The 24,001-nt window shown below is 35.4% G+C and overlaps 1 protein-coding gene across 5 annotated transcripts in view; it reads right to left on the reverse strand.

Annotated features, from left to right (window-relative positions):
* Positions 1-24,001, reverse strand: part of LOC109107090 (disabled homolog 2-interacting protein-like) — a 90,060-nt gene that overhangs the window by 41,481 nt on the left and 24,578 nt on the right. For all 5 annotated transcript variants that reach the window (XR_006160629.1, XM_042761804.1, XM_042761803.1 and 2 more), the window contains 2 exons: positions 20,952-21,058; positions 14,014-14,132 (listed from right to left, as the gene is read on the reverse strand). Coding sequence is in view for 4 of the 5 variants with exons in the window: in XM_042761804.1 (XP_042617738.1) it covers positions 14,014-14,132; positions 20,952-21,058 (226 nt within the window). In the remaining variant the exon portion in view is untranslated. The remainder of the gene's footprint in view (positions 1-14,013; positions 14,133-20,951; positions 21,059-24,001) is intronic.

The following is a 24,001-nucleotide window of genomic DNA, read 5'->3' on the forward strand; positions in this document are numbered from 1 at the left end:
GTTGTGTGCTTGGTGTCTCAGGATGTGTGCTTGGTGTCTCCAGTTGTCCGTTTGGTGTCTCAAGTTGTGTGCTTGGTGTCTCCGGTTGTGTGCCTGGTGTCTCCGGTTGTGTGCTTGGTGTCTCAGGATGTGTGCTTGGTGTCTCAGGATGTGGGCTTGGTGTCTCCACTTGTCCGTTTGGTGTCTCAAGTTGTGTGCTTGGTGTCTCAGGTTGTGTGCCTGGTGTCTCCGGTTGTGTGCCTGGTGTCTCCGGTTGTGTGCCTGGTGTCTCCGGTTGTGTGCCTGGTGTCTCCGGTTGTGTGCTAGGTGTCTCAGGTGGTGGGCCTGGTATTTCTGGTTGTGTACTTGGCGTTTCAGGTCGTGTGTGCTCTTGGGGTCTCATATTATTGTTATTAAATAGACCTTTTATAAACTGTGAATTATGGAATAATCACATGAAGAGCACATACATGATATATAAATATGTACAGGATATGCTGTGACATCAATTATTTATTTATTTTTGCACAGAATGGCTCCCAGCTTGTTTCAAATCCTAAAAAAATTCAAAAATCCATGTATATGGCTTCATCACCAACAAAGCTAACTTCAGCACTGTACTAGAATGCCACAAGAGCTAAACACTGACATCATTTGTTTCTTGAATAAGATACTGTATGTTTTGGTTGCCTTTACAGAACTGAACATTATTACAAAAATGTATTTGTGTGCTTGGTGTCTCAGGATGTGTGCTTACAAATGACCAAAAAAGTTGGCTGCACAGCCAAACTTTTTATTAGGTACATTAGAAGGTTGGCTACATTAATTCTGTACAATAATGGAAAACTAAAATATTTGAATGACCAAACTGCATTACTACATAACTTAAAACACATGGTCAACATAAGGGTTTTAAAAAATTACATAAAATTAATGCCAAGGTCCCCAAATATAATGATCCCCTAACAAGGGACCCCCTTCCTAAATAAAAAAGTAAATAAATAAATAAAATATAGAGCCATCTTTATAAGAGCAGATAATATTATAAAGATTCGAAACTATGTTGACACAAGGTCTACAGTGCTGATGTTCCCGAGTTCCTCTGGGACTGTCAAAGAACCTTTCTGAAACATTGCCTGAAAAGCATAAAGGCAGCTGCTCATTATACCTCCCAAAATGTTCAAGAACAAAGCAATGGTGTATACTGTATATAGTCTCGAGTGAGCAGTCGTGTGACTGGTACTCTGTAGACCTTGGAAACAAAGACCGTTTTCTGTCATGTGAATGCAGATCTTTTAAATCCTCTTTTTATTTTCAAACACACTGACAGCTTATGGTCAAAGGTCTCAAAGGAAGATGCTCTACCACTTCTAAGTAAGCAGGATGATGTGAAGCTGAAACTTCGTGTACTCCCAACCAGTGACGTGAACAGACATTTTGAGGGGCAGTGGCTCAAGTGGAAAAAAGGGCACTTCTCATATTTATTTAAAAAAAAAAATTCTAAACACACCTTTAAATATATGATATTGACAAAAAAAATATCTTGATATTTTCTGGGATTTTATGGATAACGATAATTAGATGATATTTTGCTGAGTGTGATATTGTGCTGATATCTTAAGGACAACCGTGGACAGCTGACTCCTAAAGTTTTTGATATTCTTCATATTCTGTGTGGTGATCAGTTCACAGCAGTGATGGAAATGAATCTTTTCCAATAAGTTTAAATTGATTTTTACCTTTTATGGGCATTTTTACCTTTATAAAGCCATTTCTAAAGTGTGCATCATCTTTTCAGTCAAATTCTTAAACTGAATCAGTCAATTAGAATAATAAGTCATTTGGGCTGTTACCAAGCAAATTAAATCAGTATGGACAAAATTAATCTTTTAAATGCAGAGAAAAACTGTAATAAATGCATATTTGGACACTTTGAAGCTCGAAAACAACACCAAAGCCACCGCTGGCTACCACTGTTTCAGTATTTCTACCTACATGCCTCTACTTGTGACAGATTTGACTCCTGGATGTTTGAAAAGGTGATTACTGTATGACTAGTGTAAATTTTACAATGTTTATATTTTACACATTTACACTGACAGTAATTAGTTTGTAATCTGAACAGAAGCAATATACATTCCTTTTCATTTGAGTAATGTTACTGTACAGATTTTTATTTTTTTTTGTAGTATCATACTGCACATATATTTGATTCCAACAGAATTAGGTTTTGCCTGTTTATCAGCCATCATATCGTTCTTTAGATGTAACCTTAAGCTGAACTAGGCCAAACTGATAAGGAAACGTTAGAAAAACTAATTTTGACCTTGTAAATTATTGAATGTACTCCAATGTTTTTTCTCAGGAAGTATATGGCTGTGAGGTCCAGGAAGACGCACGAACTGGAAGGAATCTGGAGAAATGGTAGTCTCTGCTCTGCATCACAAGAATGTGAAAACAGTCGTGGGGCATTTGTATTACTGGTAAGGCTGCATGGCCACAACTTGTGTAACATTTTAGGGCTTTTCACATTGTGCTTAACCCTGGGTTATTACCATTCTAAACACCACTTTTAACCCCGGGTTATGAAACCCTGCCCTGGATCTGGATTAGCACTGCTTTTATGCTGTTAACCCCTCTTTGTGGTAGAACATTTCCACTGCGAATCGATGTAGTGTTAGAATGTTTCAGCTAACCACACACACACACACACACACACACACACACACACACACACACACACACACATATATATATATATAAACAGTTTTGTATATAAAAAATATTTGATGAATATAAAGTCCAAAAAACTGCATTTATTTAAAATTTAAATCTTTTTAACATAAATTTCTTTACTTTTGATCAATTTAATGTATTTCTTTACTTTTGATGAATTTAATGTATCCTTGCTGAATAAAAGTTGGTTAATTAAAAAAAAAAAAGAAAGAAAGAAACTTACGGACACCAAACTTTCAAAGGTAGTGTATAATGTTTCAAAAGATTTCTATTTCAAATAAATGCTGTTCTTCTGAACTTTCTATTAATCTGTGAATCCTGCAAAAAATTGTACACAACATTGATAATAATCAGAAATGTTTCTTGAGCAGTAAATCAGCATATTAGAATGATTTCTGAAGGATCATGTTACACTGAAGCCTGGAGTAATGATGTTGAAAATTCAGCTTTGATCAATAAATTACATTTTAAAACTTTCAAATAGAAAACAGTAATTTCAAACTATTAAAAACTTTTTAGAATATCTTTCTAAATCTTTTTGAACCATAGTTTACACATACACACACACACACACATTAGTATTTATACTTTATACGTATGTTCATTTTTATAAAGTTATAATTTATATATTATAAAAATTATATAAAGTATATTAAGTATATTATATATATATATATATATTATATATATATATATATATATATATATATATATAGACACATCTCTATGTATACTAATGTATATGTCCATTTTTTGAAATGTGTTTATAATTAAATAGAACAATTATATACAAATTCCAAATAAATAAAAGTATAAATATAAATGTACAGTATGTGTGTGTGTGTGACACCAAGCAACAGTGTCTGTGTTTGTTTTTTCCTTCCCCACTGTTTAATGTTAGATGTGATATCATTCTTGTTTAAAATGTGCAAAAATGAAACCAACTCAACAAGATCTATGCAGATCGTGCCGCTGCGCATGCTCCAAACCACGCCCGCATGATCTCATCAGACCTGAAACACCATGTATTTAGTCTGTGCCTCCATTACCTTATCATTGAATGATGGTGATTGCTAATATGTTTTGAGGGATAACACCACAAAATTGTGCATAGTCTACACCGTAGTGCGCATCTCAATAAGACCTTATAATAAACAAAGTGTCACAAACCAAAGCCTAACTTGCAAGGGTATAAGAAACTGCTTCAAATGTAAAAGAAAGCTGTGGCAAAGGAGACAAAAAGCCTATCATAGAGTCTCAACGAGAGTGAACCTCACTAACCCCTGTAAAGAAAAGCTAATTTCATGTGCGTCTGCATGTGTGGCCATTTAAAAACACTGAAGTGGCGTAAGCAAAACTGCAGCTTACTGCACATCATAGCAAAGGCTTATCTGATAATTTGATTTGTCATTGATCCATGAACTCGAGTGAATCTGCCAAACACAGTTATACACTTAGGACCATTTCACACAGCTCTTGTTAGTAGCGCGTAATAGATACTAAGCACAACTTCAGGTTTGTGTTGTGCTTTGTGCTTCTGTTGCATAAACAGATCAACAGTGGGTATAGAAAAGAATCACCCCCTTATCTCTGTTAACAGAAAATAAAATTAATATTCAATATTTGCCTCTAATAATAATAAAATAATACTTTTAAAATGTTTCTCAGGTGTGAGCTACTGATAATTATTATAAAACTTGATTGTAACAAAATTTACTTCACATAAAAAAGGCAATCAAACAACCAAATAGTAATTAATTTGCATAGAGATGTTTGTATTCACCTAAAAAAAAATCATATTTTGCTTAAATTACTTTAATACCCTCTTAAGATGAACTTGATTAAATATTTGAAATCAATCAATTATTAATACTATATGCTTGTCACATTATCACATTTACATCCGACTAGTAATTAATTTGAACAGAAATGTGTAATTGTTTAAAAAAATAATGGTGAATACACACAAAATAAATAAAAAGGGAAAATGTACTAGCAATTATCTGCAATGAAGTGCAAAATTCAAATTACAGGTAAAACACCTGTAACACGTGTTTTTTATTTATTTATTTATTTTTACATATTTTCTATATTTAATAAAAAATATATATAATATTCTATAGCTATATAATAACTAGACATTTATATTCAACTGCTCATTTGCTCTAGTTTTCTATCAAAAAAGGGTTTAACTAGAAAAAGTAGAACTTGACAGACAATTTCCGGCTCACAGTGGTTTGTTTTTGGTCTGCTTTTATATCTGACATACCTCATGTAATATATTCTAGGCAATTGTGAACCAAGAGTGATCTGTATGGTACAGACATTTAGAAAATTCCAGAAGCTCATGAGCTGTCAGAGCGGGATCTGTGGGACGCTGACAGGCCGTGAGTGACGGACAGTTTAATGACTGGCCTCATCTCAACCACTGTACAATGCACAGAAAGAATCAGGTGACAGAAATGACAGCTGCGTTCAAGCTGCTCCCCTCTCTGCTATCCTCCTGGATTTGAGTGTGAATTAGAAAGACATCTCTTCCTAGAGTAAATCAGTTTGCGCAGGTCATGGTCAGAGCTAAACAGCATTCTTTGCTGTCAAAACGGCAGTGCAGGGTTAAGTTATCCTTTAAAATGTAAATTGCAATCCATCTTTTCAGTTTTCTCCTCAATTGCACCATCACTCTTTTGCAAACTCTATTTAGTGCAAGAATTAGCACAAAATCTGAAGGTTATCACATTATTCTGCAATTCCTAATTCAATTCACCACTCTTTTTTTTGGCTCAAACCAAAAGTTTGCTTCCATTGCTTCTGTTTCACAATTTAGACAATGAACAAATTGAAAGATGTTGGTTGAATGCCTCTGAAATACATATATGTTGCATATGCATTGTATATAGTCATTTATTGCTTTATGTCTTTAAAGTAATTAAAAGAATGTTCTAAGTTCAAACTATATAGTTTGATACAAAAGAGTCATTCATTCATGAATCAGACACTTAACTTGCTGAATGCATTTGATTCACTTAAAGAACCGGCTCATAAGAGTAATTTGCTCGTGTTCGTTCATTAAGTCATCTACACTTTTGAAACTGTATGTAAACACACATATTTTAATGTTTGTCCAAAATGATTTCCTTAGCATGTCACAAATGCTGTCAATACACCTTAGCTTGAATTGACTCCAGAGCATTGCTTTAACAATACCTGAGTGTTTCCATCTATACTGTGTTGAATTTAAATTCAGGAGTCATTCAGCTGGAAGTTGTTTTATCAGGAAGGTTATTCTGTCCTTTGGCTCAAGCATTACTTCACATCATAACAATGGAATTAAGTGATTCCTCTGAATAAAGATCTGTGGGATAGAGAGGTCACCATCCTTGTCTGTGAAGATGTCAAACACAGCTCTACTTACAAGAATTTCATTACTATACATCATCCACAGGCCTGATCTATAATGCCAAGCATTCAAAATGAGTGGGAAATGAAGACAAGGAGGAAAATGTTGCCAATAAAGAGTGTCATTGAACTGCTGGGTCAAAGAGAAAGCTTTTGACTGAATTTTTCACTGAATTGATAATGCTTTGAGTCAAGGCCTTTGCTGTCCAAAAAAAAAAAAAAAAAAAAAAAAAAAAAAAAAAAAAAAAAAAAAAATCACACAGATAAATGTATAATAATATTATATGCTTTTTAAAATAATTTAAAAATAAAACCTAAATCTAAAAACTGAATTTAGGCATTATAAATGTACTGTATTTGAAAAAGAATATTAATTTGGAGATTTGCTAAAGATTGAATAGAACAGTGTTATTACATTTTTAGAATATTTATATATAAAATTTAAGCAAGCATAAGATGAAGGCAATACAAAAATCTAACAGTGGCCAATAACTAAAATAATCCCAATATATTGTGCATTCCTAGAAAAATGAAAGCATCCAGGTTTGGAATGCTTTATGGGAGTTTAAACAGTACCAGTATTTCTTTTTAAAAGGTGAACTGTTTCTTTAAAGATGAAACCCGCTGAACTCCTATTAAAACAGTGCAATAAAACTGTTATATGAACAGCAGAGGTGGTTTCAATAGAGTTAGAGATTTCAAAGAGTTAAGAGACAGAAAATGGAAGCTCAGTTGTGGATGTGAGCATAATAAATCTTGAGAAAGCGATGCAGCTGGTAAGATTGCCATTAACAAAATATGCACAGTCCTTAGAAACCGCAGAATATGTAAGAGGTTTTATGTCCACATAAAAGCTACATGAAGCGCTAAGCATCAGTTTCCGTAGGATTAACATGGTAAATAAGCCGCAAAGCTAGCTCAGTTTGCTATTAAATGCAAACATTGAGAGTTAAAACCGTTGTTCAGTGAAAAGAAAAAAAACCCCAAACATATCCATCAATTCAATAACTAGCAAAAGTCCTTGGCCAATCATAGAAATGCTCTGAATGTACAAGACAGCCATATTCATAGCTGATATTTGAGGTTGCCAGAGGGTCAAAAGAAATATGGTGCTGGTTTTAGTGGGGTATAGAGACAGCAGAAACTAATAAAAAAAATAGGTGGGGGGATAGACAGCCTGTCAGATAGATGGAGTACCATGGGGGAAGACAGGGTGAGATGGAGACAAAACCAAAGGGATAGACGGACTGAAAGAGGCGAGGATGTGCAGCTCTGCCGTGGGTGTCTCTTTGTGAGGAATGCAGGTTTGAATTTAATGAGGCTAATCCATTACGGGGCGGGCAGACTGCCACAGCCCTCACTTCACATGTCTTCAAAACAAACCCAACCACCATCCCGTACCCGCTCGCTGCACCCATCCCCCACCTCCTGTGACGCCACATACTGAGGGACAGTGGTTTCCAATGTGCCTTTAATCAACATCAGTCAATAGTAACTTGTGCATGTATTATTTAAGAGGTTGGCTTTTCACATTGAGGTACACAAGTATATATTGAAATATTCACTTTAGTAAAAAAGTGTGACAACTAGCTCCGATCTCCCCTATTGGCTTTCTGCAGATTCAATACACTAATAGCTCACATACATCTCTATGGCATCCATTTAAAGTCTGTTTTCATCCGGAATTTGCCATTTTTAGAGTGTTTACATCTTCATTCCTTTGCTATATATTTCCTGATGGATGTCAGAATAGCTTTCTACAGATATTTCTGTAACACTTCTGATCTCAAATTCTTTTTAAGATGTTTGTACACAAATATGGTACTAGAATACAACATAATGCTCTCTAAATGATTCTCTTTTATGTATCTCGGTATATATATTTGCTTACTGGGATGTTTTAGATTTCACACATCGATGGTGACCAAGAGACGATCTTCGGTGAAATTCACAGGTCACTAAATAAATCAAATAACATAACAGCTTCTGATTATGCCATTCTTCTAAAGCAGAAAGACAAAGACTCCCCACACACATTCACAAACCCAGAGAGAAATGAAGACAGTAATCTGTGGCACACTACACTGGCACGCCCTGGGCGAGCATGTCTCTTGATATTAGCAGAGTGCAGCAAGGCCATGCATTCTCTCTATTACACGACTCCCAGGCTTGTAATTAAGTGGGACATGGCAAAACAGCCGGCAGCATGAAGGGAGGCTGACCTGGAAACCACGCTGTGTCCAACAGGATGATGCAAGAGACTCTTAAAAAACACATACAAACAAACAAAAAAACAAGAACATGAGGCTTCAGTAATTGGTTTCAAGCAGCATGTCTTTAGATTAAAAATGATGGATGCAGCAATAACACTAATAAATGCACAGAAGTGTGAGGCAGAGGTGAAGAAGATGGCCTTTGCTGAATGAAAACACGCTTTGAATAGCCCTATCCATCACCCTGCCGAGACGACGCCACCTCCTTTATTTCTCGTTCAATTACATGAGGATGAAGAGATCTCACTGCCGTTATTGTTCAGATAATGGTTGTTGGGAAAAAGAAGTAAAATCAATAGTTAAAGCCCAATGTCCTTTTCGAAGGCTGCAATATAAAAGGATCTTATAAGGCTGAATGTCATGTTACTGTTTTGTCTTTTAGTAACTGTTTGATTTCTACCCTATTTTTTTGTATGGCCATAACCATTACACATTAAAAAAGGTCATGCAGAATAATTAAACGTTATCTCTTGAACTGCACCTTCACTTCCATTTTCCTTTTCAGTCTCTTAATTTTCCCTGATTTTTCTCTCTCTGTCACGGCTGTGTGTTTGTGTTAACTTTTTACGCTAATTTTCTTGTACCTGTCACTTTTACTTCAGTACGTCTACAGTTATGAACAGAACTGAAATGACTCCAACTTGTTGCAAAACAACCACCTCATTGTAATTTGTCTGCATGTAATATATATTTATCTTAAATTTAATATATAAATACAATTAAATTAAATATCAATTAAAATTAGTTGCATTTGAAGTATTACATTACTACCATGTGTTATTGTTTTTTATTGCATGGCTCAGTGGAATACTTGATTGTGATTGGTCAGTCACGACATTCCGAGGTGTGTTATCCCTCGATAACAACCGGTAAAAGCTGATAACACAGGATCATCCGGGTAAATGAAGTCGGCGCTATGGTCTTGCTAGGAATAGTTTTTCTTCATGGAAGCGTTGTGTTTGGTTAGTTAATAAAACATTAAAACTCGATACAATATTATGTGTACACTTATTTAATTATGCCATCCAGGTATCGCGGACTCGCTCTCTTGTTTCATACAAATGCAGCTGGTGTCATTTTGCAATGAGTGTTTTGTACACTGTAATGGATTATAAGATAATTAACGTACTGGTAAGATTTTAAAACAGTTTTGTCCTTAATCAATATCTTTCATTGCCATAATTATTTGTGGTAAATTGTGATATAATAAGTGGTATGACTGCACCGTATCCCTAAATATCCATCTACTGTAGTTTGAACTTGCTGCTTGCTAGCAACTGCTGTCTTCATGGAAGATTTGCGTTCAAATATTTCAACTCAAATCAATATTTTGTGTCTAATTATTTACTTATGTGGCAAGTAGCCGTGTAAGAGGGATAATGTACCCCTTATACATATTATAATGACTTAAATACTCGCTATTTAACAATATATTTATAAAATTGCCTAAATGCCAAAATTTGTACAATAATCATGACAATATTTTTAAATCCTAATACTGAACTTATTACATTATCATGAGTCATATATTCCCTTACAAAAACTAACCATGGTTTTATTATAGTAAAAGCACAGTAAACGTTAAAAAAAAAAAGGTCAGATTGATTACCATTTGTATGATTTACTACAAATACCATGATTAAACTATGATTTGTGTATCAACTATAGTACAGTATAGTAACTTTAACTTACTATAAATATACTTATTTAATGTTTTTTTTAATTTATTATTATTCCTTGTATATCCATGGTTAATTTTTGTAATGTTTATGTTGTTGTCTAGCCTATCTCCCCCTAAACCTTTTATCAAACAATGTGAATATTTGTCTGGTAAATTACTACTGTAACTTAACAATAGATAATAATGAAGTTAGTGAACAGTATTTTGAGTGATTACAGTGAATGGGGAGCTACTGCTAACAGCCGCTAGCAGTTTAATGCTTAACTAAGCAAACAAAGACAAAACTACAATAACTTTTTTACAGATTAAACTGACCTGCTCTTGAAGTCCTGAACAAGTCAGTAGTTTTGTCTCTCTGCTCCACCTTCCACTCCATTCTCGAGTCTCTCGCATTGATTACTTTAATCAAAACCGTTTGGCAGAGACGCAGAGCGTGCATGAGACGAATGGTAGCGTTGCCGATTCCGATTCATGATTTATTAGAAATTTATTATCGAATGGCGAATTCTTTTGTACATTCAACAGAAAAAATTATAATAATAATAATAATAATAGTAATAAATTCAGGGCAGCAGGCCAAATCGCCTGCCTGGCCACTGGAAATTCATTCCCTATTCTAAAGTGTAACCATGTAAAATAAAATAAAATCATAATAACATATGATATATAATTACGTAATGTATTAAAATGGTTATAATGTCAAAATTTGATTAATATATTTTCATTACTGTATATACATCAAATACTGATCTGTTAAACGATGCTGTTCAAAATGCAGCAAGATTTTTCTCATTTTTGAAAGAAGGTTTTTATGCTCACCAAGGCTGCATGTATTTTATCAAGAATACAGTAAAAACAAAAATATTGTGAAATATTATTACAATTTAAAAAGTATTTTTTTCCTGTGATGTCAAAGTTGAATTTTCAGCAGACATTTCTCCAGTCTTAAGTGTCACATGATCCTTCAGATGTTGATTTTACGCAAATAAACATTTCCTTATTATCCATGTCTATTCTTTTAAGAATAGAATGTTCAAAAGAACAGCATTTAATTGAAACAATTGAAAAAATAAAATAAAAACATTTAATGCATTTTTTTTTTGCTGAACAAAAGTAAAGAAAAAAAAGAATAAAAAACTTTATTGCATTTTCAAAAAGCAAATAAACTTCCTTTTCATATAACTTCCAGTTAATATGCTAATTTTATCAATAAAAATCCTTTGCAGTGGCCAGCTGGAAGCTAAAAAGCTCATTCTTCACCAAAAAGGACACCAGATATCTAAATGGAAGCTTTTATATAGTTAAAATGTAAAGAGGTAGGATATGCATTACAATAGAGTCCATAAAGGATGAGACCACTGATGCTGGTAATCTGTGCAGAACGGATCAACACTGCTCAAGACAGTGTCCTCTACAAGCATGAGACTGAATGAGCCTAAAAATCCTTAATCCAATATCATAACTTTTTAAACAACCTAAATGTCTGATTATACAAGGTGCTATACGAAAACAAAATCTGTCAACACAAAATATTTTTGCAATTTGCAAACCAATTAAATTTTTTAACTGAGAATCAAAAAGAAAGAAAAAAGGAGAAAAATGTTTAAAAAAAGTTTGATTAAAAATTACTAAGACAAACATTTTTTTTTTCTTTGGGATAATGTGGATGATTTCTGCACAAGAAGACTAGGAAAGCAAATTAAAATTAAAAGCAAAGGAAAGTAAACTCAATTTAATTAAATATAAGGCTATGAGATGGTAATAAATATTGCTGAGGTGACAGACCCTGTCCGAACTATGCAACATCGACCTTCAGGTCCAGGGAGGCTGAACAGGCACATTTGGAGGAAATGACCCTTAACTTACTGTGACTGGCAGAACCCAGTCAGGTACGGAGGCTACCACAGCATCCATGAAGCAGTATGTGTGTGTCACATCCAGCTCACACACCTTGGTGCCTCCCAGGATAATATGCTGCTCTAATGAGGCATAAAATCTCTGGACAAGCAAGGCCATTTTTGCCTGCTAAAAATCTTTGGCGTGGTTCCTATGATATCCGCAGACCTGTAAGTGACTCAACAAATTCCCATGAAGAGATGATGCTCTTGAGATTCTCTTTTGGGTAAATGAGAATACTTTCCCACACAAATGGAGAATAAAGGAAGCTAGGGTGCATTTTTGTAGTAAACAGATAAATAGCTTAAACTTAAAGATATAGTTCACTCAAAAAGGAACATTCTGTCATAGTTTGCTCACCTTCATATCATTTCAAACCTGTAAGAGATTCTTTCTTCAGTAAAAGTCACATTTTTGCAGAACACCCCGTACTTTTCAATATAATAAAAGTAAATGGAACTATAAAATGCACCATAAAACTACCACAAAAGTGTCTAATGACTAATGGCACAGGATTTGATTTGAGAGCAACAAAGAGGTGGAAAATTATTAGTCAAGAGCAGCTTAAATTTCACAGAGCTATCGCAAGGCTTCAGAAGATTTGTAATTGAGCGCATGAGTCATATGGACTTTTTAATAACAATTGTATGGTACTTTTCCCCATTTACTTTTTATTACATGGGAAAGGGCAGCCAGGACATTCACCGTAAGGGTTTGGAATGCGATGAAGATAAAAAATAATATAGAGATACAATATAAAAATATAGAAGATAACAATGATAAAAATAAATTGTACCAGTTTGACATTTGTTGAAAGGTACAATGGGAAGAATGACTGGAAATAATGGTTCAACTAACAGAAGTCAGATTCGAACTCGTATCGTTAACCGTCAAGTCAAATGTGAAAATTTTATAGCTCAGATTTCAGTTATGCTTAATTTAACTACCAACAGAAGATTTTCCTAAAGTTTTCTAAAGGATTAAAAAAAATTGAAAAAATTGAAAAATTGAAAAAATTAAAGAGTAAAAATTAAAGACAATTGTTGACACAATAAAAGTGTAAAGCAATTCATGTGAACTGAATAGTTGAGAATTTAACATGAAAAAATTATTTTGATTGCAGATTATGGTATCTTTGCAAATCTGAACACAGTTAAGATCTTAAACTAGGACAAACAAATGCAAGAAAAATCAGGAAAGAAATCAGATTAGCACTGAGACCTCAGTAAGCTTCTAATTGTGGTCAATTTAATCTATTTGCACAAGAAAAAAAAAAGGTTTGTAAAGAAGTGAGCTTGACAGTTATTGCGCAGAGTTAGTGGCCAGTCCTCCTGAATAACAGACTCAAATGCAGTCAAAATATCTAAACTCTCTGTTCACTTCGCTGTGCAACTGTGCATTGCTACAAGCTCGTAAACAAGCAACACACTGACCTTAGGCTGTGAATCAAACTGCATTGAAGTCACATCAAAACACCATACTGTATGAACCAAGCATCTTGGAGCCTGATATTTCTTCTCTTGACAACCTGAACGACACGCAGGGAGCTGAATATTTCACAGGCATCTCTCGCAAATTAGACCGAGGCCAGATCATTTATCCTGCAAGTAATCCAATTCATTCCTCACTCTGTGATTTCTATTCATTGGGGAGAAAGATGACTCAGACATTTTAGCACTGCAATAAGTGACTCTAAACAATCCTAATAGAGATTAATAGAGAGGCTAAATGTTTGGAGAGTTACGTGATGAATTTTGTAGGAGATACGGAAAGCTGCAAATCGAGGCATTACGCTGTGTAAAACAGACGAGGGGAGATCTGTTAATGAACTTGACGGCACAAAATCTAAATTTTTATGTCAAACAGTGATTAGAAAAACCATGGATTGTAAATTGCCCATTATAAAGGACGTGCTGACAGCTGTCAATATAATGGTGGATTCAGGTGTTGGATGGATAAAAAAATAAAAATAAAGCAACAAACAGGAAGCCGTAAGAGACTCTAAACTGCAATGCAAACCTAAACGCAATGAAATGAACGGTTCCAACTTACCTGTCATTCTCCACGCTCTTGAAGCCCGGTAAGATGTTCCTGAAGCTGCTGTGGCGGTCGAGCTTCGGCTGGCTTTTGGTGCGTTTAATGGAGCCCTTCAGTCTACGACTCAGGAAGCCCTGGACAGGAAGTCAAAGGAAAGGACTGGATTACACTCAGAGATTCATTAACCACTGGAGCAGCTGCATCTGAAAACCATCGCTCGTCTTTTTCTATTTGATCTTTCCTCGCTCTCGCTCTTCTCTCATCTGTAGCATTTGGTTGCACCGTGCATAGCTGCACGATTGGTGCGGCACACACATCTGCTCGCAGCGCTGGGCTGAAGGAGCTTCACTGATGTGATTCTCCCCTCAAAGCCGCTGTTACCATGGAAACTGTTGGCTGGCATGGAAGGGTGGGGGGAGGTATTGCTGCACTGCAAGTTCATGAGGGAGAGCTGAGCTGGTGTTTTTCAAATGCTGTACAGATTAGAACAAGATTAAAAGGACTTGAATTATTCCTGAAAAACTACAGTCTGTCTGAGTGGGATGCTTGAAACACTGAGAAAGGAAAAATGTGAATAAAGGCCTCATGCATGAAGTGAATGAATGGCTGCTTGATCTTAATAAACCACTTAGTGCCCTCTGTTGCACAACAACCGATTAAGGGGCTAACATGAATGGATGAAGTCACAAAAAAAGGCACTAATTCTGCTGAAAGGACTAGTATAGTTAGTATAGTGTAGCTAGACTAGTATGCATGACCCCTCAGATTTTTGAGTACATTTTTTTTTAAAGCAATTTGTGGAAGGAACTGAATGATTAATTAATTAATAAAAAAAATGCAAATATAAATATTTATATAAAATATGCAACATTTATATTTATTTTATATAAATATATTTGAATAAATATTTATTATTTATATAAAAGATTATATTATGCCTCCATCTTCATCTTAATGAGACGTTGTAGGTTAAAGTGCTCGTATGAAATGCTGTGCCATAAATCAGATTATTTGCTTGAACCTAAAAATTGTCATCATTTACTACCTATAATCACGCTTATCTCTTAGTTGGCTTATTTACTGATTCTGATCATCTCAAAATGGTCAAATATTGGCCAGTATATATGTACTCTATGGTAAGTGTAGATGATAAAAGTATTTGCTTTGGGTTAGCTTAAAGACATCTTTTCAAAACAACTTCAAAGTATATTTTCCCCCTCAGGTGTAATTTTTTAGCTCTTTGTTTGTTTTTTGTGTTTTCGGGGCAAATTTCACATGAAATTTGCCATTTGCCAAACTTCCAAATGGAATTATTAATTGAGCCTGTCAGAGTGAAGGAAGAGTGTTGTTTGATGATGCTGTTGTTTGGAAGAGACGTACAACTGGAGGCTGCAGCCGCAGTCTGGATCAATGACAACGCAGTCTGAAGAGCTACACTCCAGCTGTGCAGTAACTCTGCATCTTTCAAATTTAAACAATACGCTTTTAAACAAGATGCATTTAAGGCCAAATCTATATGCATCACATGCATTTCTTTACAAAGAATTTTGATCACTAAATGATTTTGCAATTCTACAGATAGAAGTGAATCAGAATTATTGTTTTCTACAGAACTATGTTTCGTGCCCTCCAAAAAGTATATAAAAGTAACATTTTTACTATGAAACATATTTTGTGTGTGAAGCCCGATGTAAATTTAGTATGATTAATGATTTCTGTACAGGATTATGTTACACTGCAGACTGGAGTAATGGCAGGATAACACCCTATTCTTAACCAAACATATGTGGTTATGTTGGCATCATGTCTCAGTAATAAGCTGTCAGCTGTCAAAAGGCTGAAGGTCTGCAGATTCCTTCAAGTCTATTGTGTGCATGAACTGAATTCCTGTAATGCCTAGCTGCTAAGCCTGCATTTCCAACCTCCTCTCACAGCCCCCCCACACCATAATCTTTATGCTTGGCCTCTCTCTGCCCTCTTGTGTCCATGCCTGTGAGTTTGTGTCTGACAGCTTTAATTATGCTGACAATCCTAGATGTGGCATGAAACATTTTGAGGCCAATAAATTGAAGATTTGAAGGTCCTGTCTGGATTTGTATAACCTGGTCCCTACTTTGAAAGACAGGAGAAGTCTAAGCCCCGTTCTGACCCGTTAGTCACAGCACAGCTAGTAAAGCAAAGATCTGGGGCTCTGTTGAAAAACCTTGTGAGATGTCTACAGACAGTATGTGTGTGCTATAGGTTTTAATACCAAACAATTTAGCTAAACAATTAATACTATAAGCCTTAAGTGTCAAGGCCTTATTGTTCACTTTTGAGGAATGTGAAAAAAAGTTTATAGTCATAGTTAAATATCAAACAATTCTTGAAATAAATGTACTAAGGTAAATAAATTATTAATAAATAAATAAATGAACATGATTTTTAAAATACAGCAATTTTTTTTACAAGGTTTAAAAAAAGAAAAGAAAAATTTAAAAAAAGTTTTTTTTTTTGTAGTGTAGGCATTATGTTAAATCTCTTCAGTGGGTCCTTTAATGAGATAAACCACTATTCCTCATTCCCTGAAATTGTGTCTAGACAAGTAACAAGCCAATCTTGTTATAACCAGTAGAACTAAGATGTTTCCTGCCCTTATTGTAATGAAATATTCCTCATTCCCTGAAATTGTGTCTAGACAAGTAACAAGCCAAAATGAAATATTTCAAGAGGGCCCTTATGCCAAGACTTCCAGATGTCTCGTTTGCCTGCACACCACAATGCTAAAGATCCCCATCCTACACGCAATTAAAAACTCAGCTAGACAAGTAACAAGCCAATCTTGTTATAACCAGTAGAACTAAGATGTTTTTTGATAGATTGGACAGAAAAGTAGTGAAATACACTCAATTTGTCAAGGATAGCACAATAGAGTTAAAAACTTTTAACCATTGTGGTGCTTGATGTTAAGCACAAACTTCACTCCTGGTATCAGATACGGACGCTGCATTATAAATAAAGAAATTACAATTTACCCTAGAAAAAGGCAATAAAATATGAAGGAGCTCTATTATTGATAATCGTATGTACCATTTTTAATTTAATGTGTTCTGTTCTGGTTTCTGTAGGTAATCAATGAAGATAATTACAACAGAAAACATAAACGTGTAAAACGACTAAACCTTAAAACTGACCTTATCAATTTATTTCAAGATTTTTGGAACCAACCAATTTTTCCAACCAAGTAAATTTATCTTGGTTTAATTTTGCATTTTTTTAAATACATCCTCACTGGAAAATAAGAAAAAAATACTTAAGATTTTTTTTTTTTTTGCAGTGTTCCTCTGCTCTGACAATGCATTTGACAACTATGACCTCTAGGACAACAGTAGCCAGTGATAAAATGTGCAAAAAATATGTTTTCCAATGTGAAAAAAAATTCTTTGGGTTCAGTCTTCCATGAAGGCATTTTGCATAACAGCCGTTATCAAACATGAGAAACATACTTTCAGATAAGAACTAAACAAGACTTCCGACTGCAGCGAGCCTCTGCCTGAATGAGTCTGAGCATCTGCTGAAACAATACATTTAATGTCATTATCTGTTGTTCGCAGCCAGTCTAGCCTGAGCCATAATGCAGAGGAGTACATGGTCTGAAGCCTGCTCCGCCCGAGAACCAATGGCCAGTGGGAAAATCTGTAACACTGGGTTCCTAATGATCACGTCTGCATTCATCACCAGAGCAAGGCATTGGATTTCTCCCAGGGTTCTCAAAGTGGTCTGCACAGCATGGGGCGCACTATTGCCCTTCCTCCTCCTGTTCCGACAAGCCTGGGATCCTATTCAATTAGCGTGGATCCAGTTCGGTGTACTCACATGAAAGGGTCTGTATCACCGGAGTCAGCGGGACACTCTTGTGGCCCCGCAGGAGCCAAATACACAGCTCATCGGCATGCACAAGGGGCGTTCACGTTCAAGCATGCTTACAAATACTGTGCTCATTCTGTCTTTCGTCAGTTAATAGATCCTGTCATTAGTTTAGCTCTGTAATTATGCAAAATGGGTGAGCTGAAAGCAGTGAAATAACTGTTTATCTTAGGTTTCTGGTAGGGGGTAAACAGTAGCAGCAGACTGATGCCAATATTTGAATGCAACCTGTACCACTAGAAAATAAATACACAGGCCTAAGATGGAATTACTGAAGTGTTTCTTCAGCTTTGGGGAACTTTATGACCAAGGATTTTTTTATTCATATTAACAGATTTCAAATTAAAAGATCAAAATCAAACTATAATGAAAACTTTTCACCATACATTATTCATTTACTTTTGCTACTTTTCTATTGCCTTTTATGTACACTACTTTCAAATGTGAACGTGAAAAAGTGAAAGTGACGTGACATACAGCCAAGTATGGTGACCATACTCAGAATTCATGCTCTGCATTTAACCCATCCACAAGCAGTGAACGCACACACACACACACAGGAGCAGTGGGCAGCCATTTATGCTGCGGTGCCCTGGAAGCAGTTAGGGGTTCGGTGCCTTGCTCAAGGACACCTCAGACGTGGTATTGCCGGCTAGAGACTCAAACCCACAACCTTAGGGTTAGGAGTCAAACTCTATAGACTCTAGGCCACGACTTTAGGTTTAGTGTTTGGGTTTGGTAAGTTATTTTTTGTTATAGTTTCTGTTCAAGGCTGCATTTACAGTATTCAATCAAAAATAGAGTAAAACTGTAATTTTATGAAATATAATTACAATTTAAAAGAACTGTTTACTATTTTAATATACTTTAAAATGTAATTTATTTTTTGTGATGGCAAAGTGAGTTTTCAGCATCATTACTCCAGTCTTCAGTGTCACATGATCCTTCAGAAATCATTATCATATGCTGATTTGCTACTCAACAAACATTTGATGCCAATTATTATCAATGCTGAAAACAGTTGTGCTGCTTAATATTTGAATACTTATTTTACAGAAACCATGATACATTTTTACTGAATTCTCTGATGAACAGAAAGTTCAAAAGAATAGCATTTATTTGAAACAGAAATGTTTTGTAACAGTGTGGAAGTCTTTGTCACTTTCGATTAATTTTGAGTTAATACATATTTGCTGATTAAAAGGTTTAATTTCTTAAAATTTCTTGATTTTTTTTATCATACATAATTTCCAATCAAGCTGTAATTTGATCAAATTATGAAAATAAAAAGTATGAAATTATTATGTAATTGTGTACATACATAATTTCCAATCAAGCTGTAATTTTTTTAAATTTCTCCTTAATCAAACACACCTGATTGAGATCATCAGCTCATTAGTAGAGACACCAAGACCTGAAATGGGTGAGTCAGACAAAGGAGAGATCCAAAATATGCAGTGTTGGGGTGCCTCCAGGAACGAGGTTGGGAACCACTGCTGTAGTTGAAGAAACACCCATATATGAATTATCTGTTTGTTTATTGTTATTTTTAATTGCTATACAGATAAAACTGACTTGACTAAAATACAACAGACTGTAAGTCATACTGAAGTGAAAGTTAAGAAAAAAAGTTACTAAAATCAATAATAGCTGGCTAAAATCAATCATGATGGCACCTATGATACGGTCTCCATTGTAACCTGTCCCAACTGGGTTGTACACCAGCGGTACAGTATTACAGGATGGATACATTTTTACACAACATAATATTGCCCTTCTCAGGAGGGTGTACAACAAGAGCAGGGAAGCGTGGGTACCGGTGCTGCCAGCTGTGCCTGTGGCTTTTCCATATCGCAGTAAGACTCGCTACCCATCTGTCTCATTTACAGCACGCATCAACCAGGACTGATTGCATCTCCTCCAAGGACTGTTCCCCATTAGACGCCCATTGAGGTCTATAAAGCAATGGCTTAACTCTATCAGAATGCCTAATCCTTCTCTCCTCTCAGGCTGACCCGAGGATTCAGAGCCAGCTGTGGCCGTGTCGCTCAACTATCTTCGAGGAGAGTCATTAGGACCCGTGCTTCTCGCCCTAGGCAGGAAGTGCACAGCGCAGCAGCGATGACATGCCGTCTCTCCTCAGGGTACGTGATGACACCTGCTTTATCCCACTAGCAACAACTGCCGGGATTAACCTTGTACCAGAGCTCATTGAACTGTGGTCTGCAGTTTGTCTACAAGTGCAATCCAGTGCCCTTTGCTTCACTAATCTCGACAAACAGAATCTGTCATAAAAGTCAGCAAAGCTGAATGTGTCATGCTACGACTATTATCCACAGCAAACACTTTCTAGGCAGTGTGGATTTGTGGTTAAATTTGGAGTATTTTAGTGTTTTATGATATGTATGTTTTCATCCCTAAAGAGTCATATTTATTTATGTAATTATTAAGTGGTTTGTCTTGTTATTTCTTTTAATGCACTAACTTTCAAAGTTTATAACTTTTAAAAAATGATTTTGTGCTGCTATTGTTTATGCCAAAAATATTATTATTATGTGTGTGTGGGTGTATATATATATATATATATATACACACACACATAATTTAAAAAAAAATTACCAAGAAAAAAATGTTTTGTTTGAAATCTACACTTGACCCTCCAACACTAGCACTCTCCATTCTATTTCTATTATAACTACTTGTTTTCTTTTTATTTATTAGATTTCTTTTCTTTATTCTTTTTTCTATTCTATCTACTTGTTTTCTTTTTATTTCAAAGTGTTTTCTTTTTTTTTTTGTTTTTTTTTTGTGTTTGTTTTTTTTTTTTTTATAATTGTGTTGATGTTGTTTATGTTTAGATAGATGTTGACAATGTGAAGAAAGCTAAAATTTTTTTTAAATTATGCATTTTATATTTTAGCTGATATATTAAGGCATTTATGAAGTGTACAGCATTTTGAAATTCAACTCCAAGCTCAGAGATGTTTAAATCCTCTTACGGTTGTAAACATATTATTTTTAACTGTGCTGCTGTCATAAATGCATACCGTGACTTTAAAAGGTGTTGACGTTTCTGCATCCATAGCGGCCACCGTTTTGTCCACCGTACTGCCAGGCATACTGCGCCGCCGGCCCACCCTGCCAGTGAGAGACTCTGAGAACAGACAGACAGAGACAGAGAGAGGAATCAGAGAGTGATGACTGGATTCATGTGTATGCAACCTGTCAAGAGCTGTTCTAGGATCAGATTTCCCCTAGGATAAACAAACCCATCAAATGAACACTGCTTATAAACACTCAGCCATCAATAACAGTACTTGAAATAAAAAAAAAAAAAAAATGAAGAATGATGTTCATCATAATCTCTTCTTCATCTTGTCACTTGCTAAGATCTAAATAAGTTGCTAGCATGTTTTGGATGGTTGCCAGGGGGTTGCTATGCTGTTGCTAAGGTGTGAGTGTATTCAGCACATTGCTATGTGGTTGCTATGGTCTTTTGACTGAGATTAAGCATGTTGCAAGCTGGCTGCTTTAGCAGGTGCCTTATTGGCTCAAGTCAAAAGGCCCACCCATACTTCTGTATGAAGAGCTGCTTCTGTAGCAGGGTCACTGTGTCAGTCACATGTGTTGGTCATGTGCGGCCAGACGCTAAACCTCAGCCTGCATCAGTCTGTCAGACTGTGCTTGGCATTCAGCACACGCCTTCATCTCTGTCTGCACGATTGATGGAGGGAAGGAGGGAACAAGTGTTTGTGCGGAAAACAAATGAGAGAGCGAACGCAGCCAACCTGAAAGACAAGATCTATGAAATTCATCTCTCTCTTTGCACAGTCTGAATCATGTCAAACTCAAAACAAAGTGGAGGAAAGGCTTATTTGCCTCGCTGGTTTTGTACTTGGAAAGAAGCGTCACTAACAAGATCTGGAAACTTTTTGTGTGTGTGAGTGTGTGTTCTTTCTGGCAGCAATTTTCTTGTGCCTGAATTGGTTATTCAAATAAAAAAGCTTTCTATTCTACAGTGTAAAAAAATATCCTGGTACATTTAAAACACAAACACACACACACACACACACCTGCCAGCTGTGGTTGCCCAAAATTCACTGTAAATAATACGGTGACAATTTTTCCAGTGTTAAAACATGCCTGTATATTTTACAACTTATAACTGTATATTTCATTAAGTGCTATATTGTTAATATACCTATATAGTAATCAACATTTGAAGTGGATCAAAACCTTTCATTAAAGTTGTCCTAAAACCTAAAACCAAAATGTGTTCTTGTCTTAGGACAACTTTGATTAACTTTTTGACCCACTTCAAATGTTGACTACTGTATACTCAAACTACAAAAATCTGCTTTTTACCATAAAAAGTATCAAAACCCATCATAATAATACAGGTGATAAAACAGATGAAACAGAGTTCGGTGTAGATTTGTTCTATTTAATACTTGTTTTCTTTTTATTTATTGAAAAAAACGTTGACCCTCTTACACTTGCACTCTCTATCCTGTTTCTATTCTAACTACTTTTTGTTGTTGTCTCTGTTTACTGGAAGCTTATGTCACTAAAACAAATTCCTTGTATGCGCAAGCATACTTGGCAATAAAGTTCTTTCTGATTCTGATTGTTTTCTTTTTATTTAATAAAAACTCTCTATTCTATTTTATCTACTCGTTTTCTTTTGATTTATTATTGCTACTGTGTTAGACTAACCAGGACTTGTCATAGCATTTACATATTATTGTTTTTTGTTGGTTTGATTGCTACTATTATCCTGGTTAATGACTAACTGTAAATGTAAATGGCCTGTCTATAAAACACGAACAATGATTATGTATAGACGGTGCACAGGATAACAAATGGCATTGAAATAATGCAATAAACAAGAAATAAATAACAAAATGTAACAAAAAACACCCTAATGTACATTACTGTTAACCAAAATGAGAAGAAAGAAAATTATTTATGTGTGACGTTTGGGGATCCACTTTGTTTTCCACTGTAAATTTTACGGTAATTCATAGATTTTAATTGGAAAAAAAATACATCTAGCAGTATTTAACCAAAGAAAATAAGCCAATGATATCAACTGCTAAAGATAAACCATTATGTGCCAATAAATATTGCCACAATGCAAAATAACAAGGATCTGTATTGCTGCCTCAGTCATCATTTAGTGTTGGCTGATCTGACAACATGGAGGACGAGTGATTAACAGCCCTGCGTAGGTATCCACATATGAACATTCCGTCTGTGTGTGTGTTGGTAATTTCACTGTTTTCTCGCGGAGAGATGAACAGATTGGGATGCATGGGAGAGAAATCTCAATGCCGCCTCTTGCTTATGTTGATATCACAGCATCTCGATCCATATGTTAAGCATGGAAGCAAGATCACATGATCACTGAAGAGCCACAGGGTTTCTGAGTACCATTTAAAAAGTCATCCAGGTTATCTAAATGTATGTTATAATAATATAATCTATATCATTTTTTTCTTATTCTTATTACATAAGTTCAATATCAAGGAAAACAGAAAATTATACTTAATGATCAAAACAAAACAAAAATTAAATAAAAAAGTACAATGGTGCCCCTGTGAGTTTCTTTTATTAAATTAATATATTTCAAAAGATTTCTCGAATAGTATGAGCCATCAAAAATGTTCCATATATGTTAATCAGTTCAGCCCCAGATGTTGGGAAGACTTGTGGGCCATTTGCCAGAGAATTACAGCAGAAATGGTTGGCGCTAGTGGCCCTATTAATTTGCTCTGAACAAGATGCATGGCTCAGCTGTGTAAGAGACGTCTGTACCGGGGTGCCACCGTCCTCCATCTGATCTCACAGAGGACTCTGTCATTCCAGGAAATTACATAGAAATGCTACGGTCTCATTTAGCATTCAAGCAGGGCTATAACTCACAGGCCTGTCTCATTTGCTCTTAATCTAAATGCACGTTCCTTTCTTCAGGTCTGGCTCGACTTGTCACAGCAAGAGATGAGTCTTTGCAGGCCCCTCAGTTTGGTTAGATAAAGGCCTGGTGAACAATGTTTTTTGACTTTGGCAATGGTGCCTTTTTAAGGATTAAAAGCAA

Source organism: Cyprinus carpio, chromosome A8, assembly GCF_018340385.1.
Source record: "Cyprinus carpio isolate SPL01 chromosome A8, ASM1834038v1, whole genome shotgun sequence".
NCBI classification, from domain to species: Eukaryota; Metazoa; Chordata; class Actinopteri; order Cypriniformes; family Cyprinidae; genus Cyprinus; species Cyprinus carpio.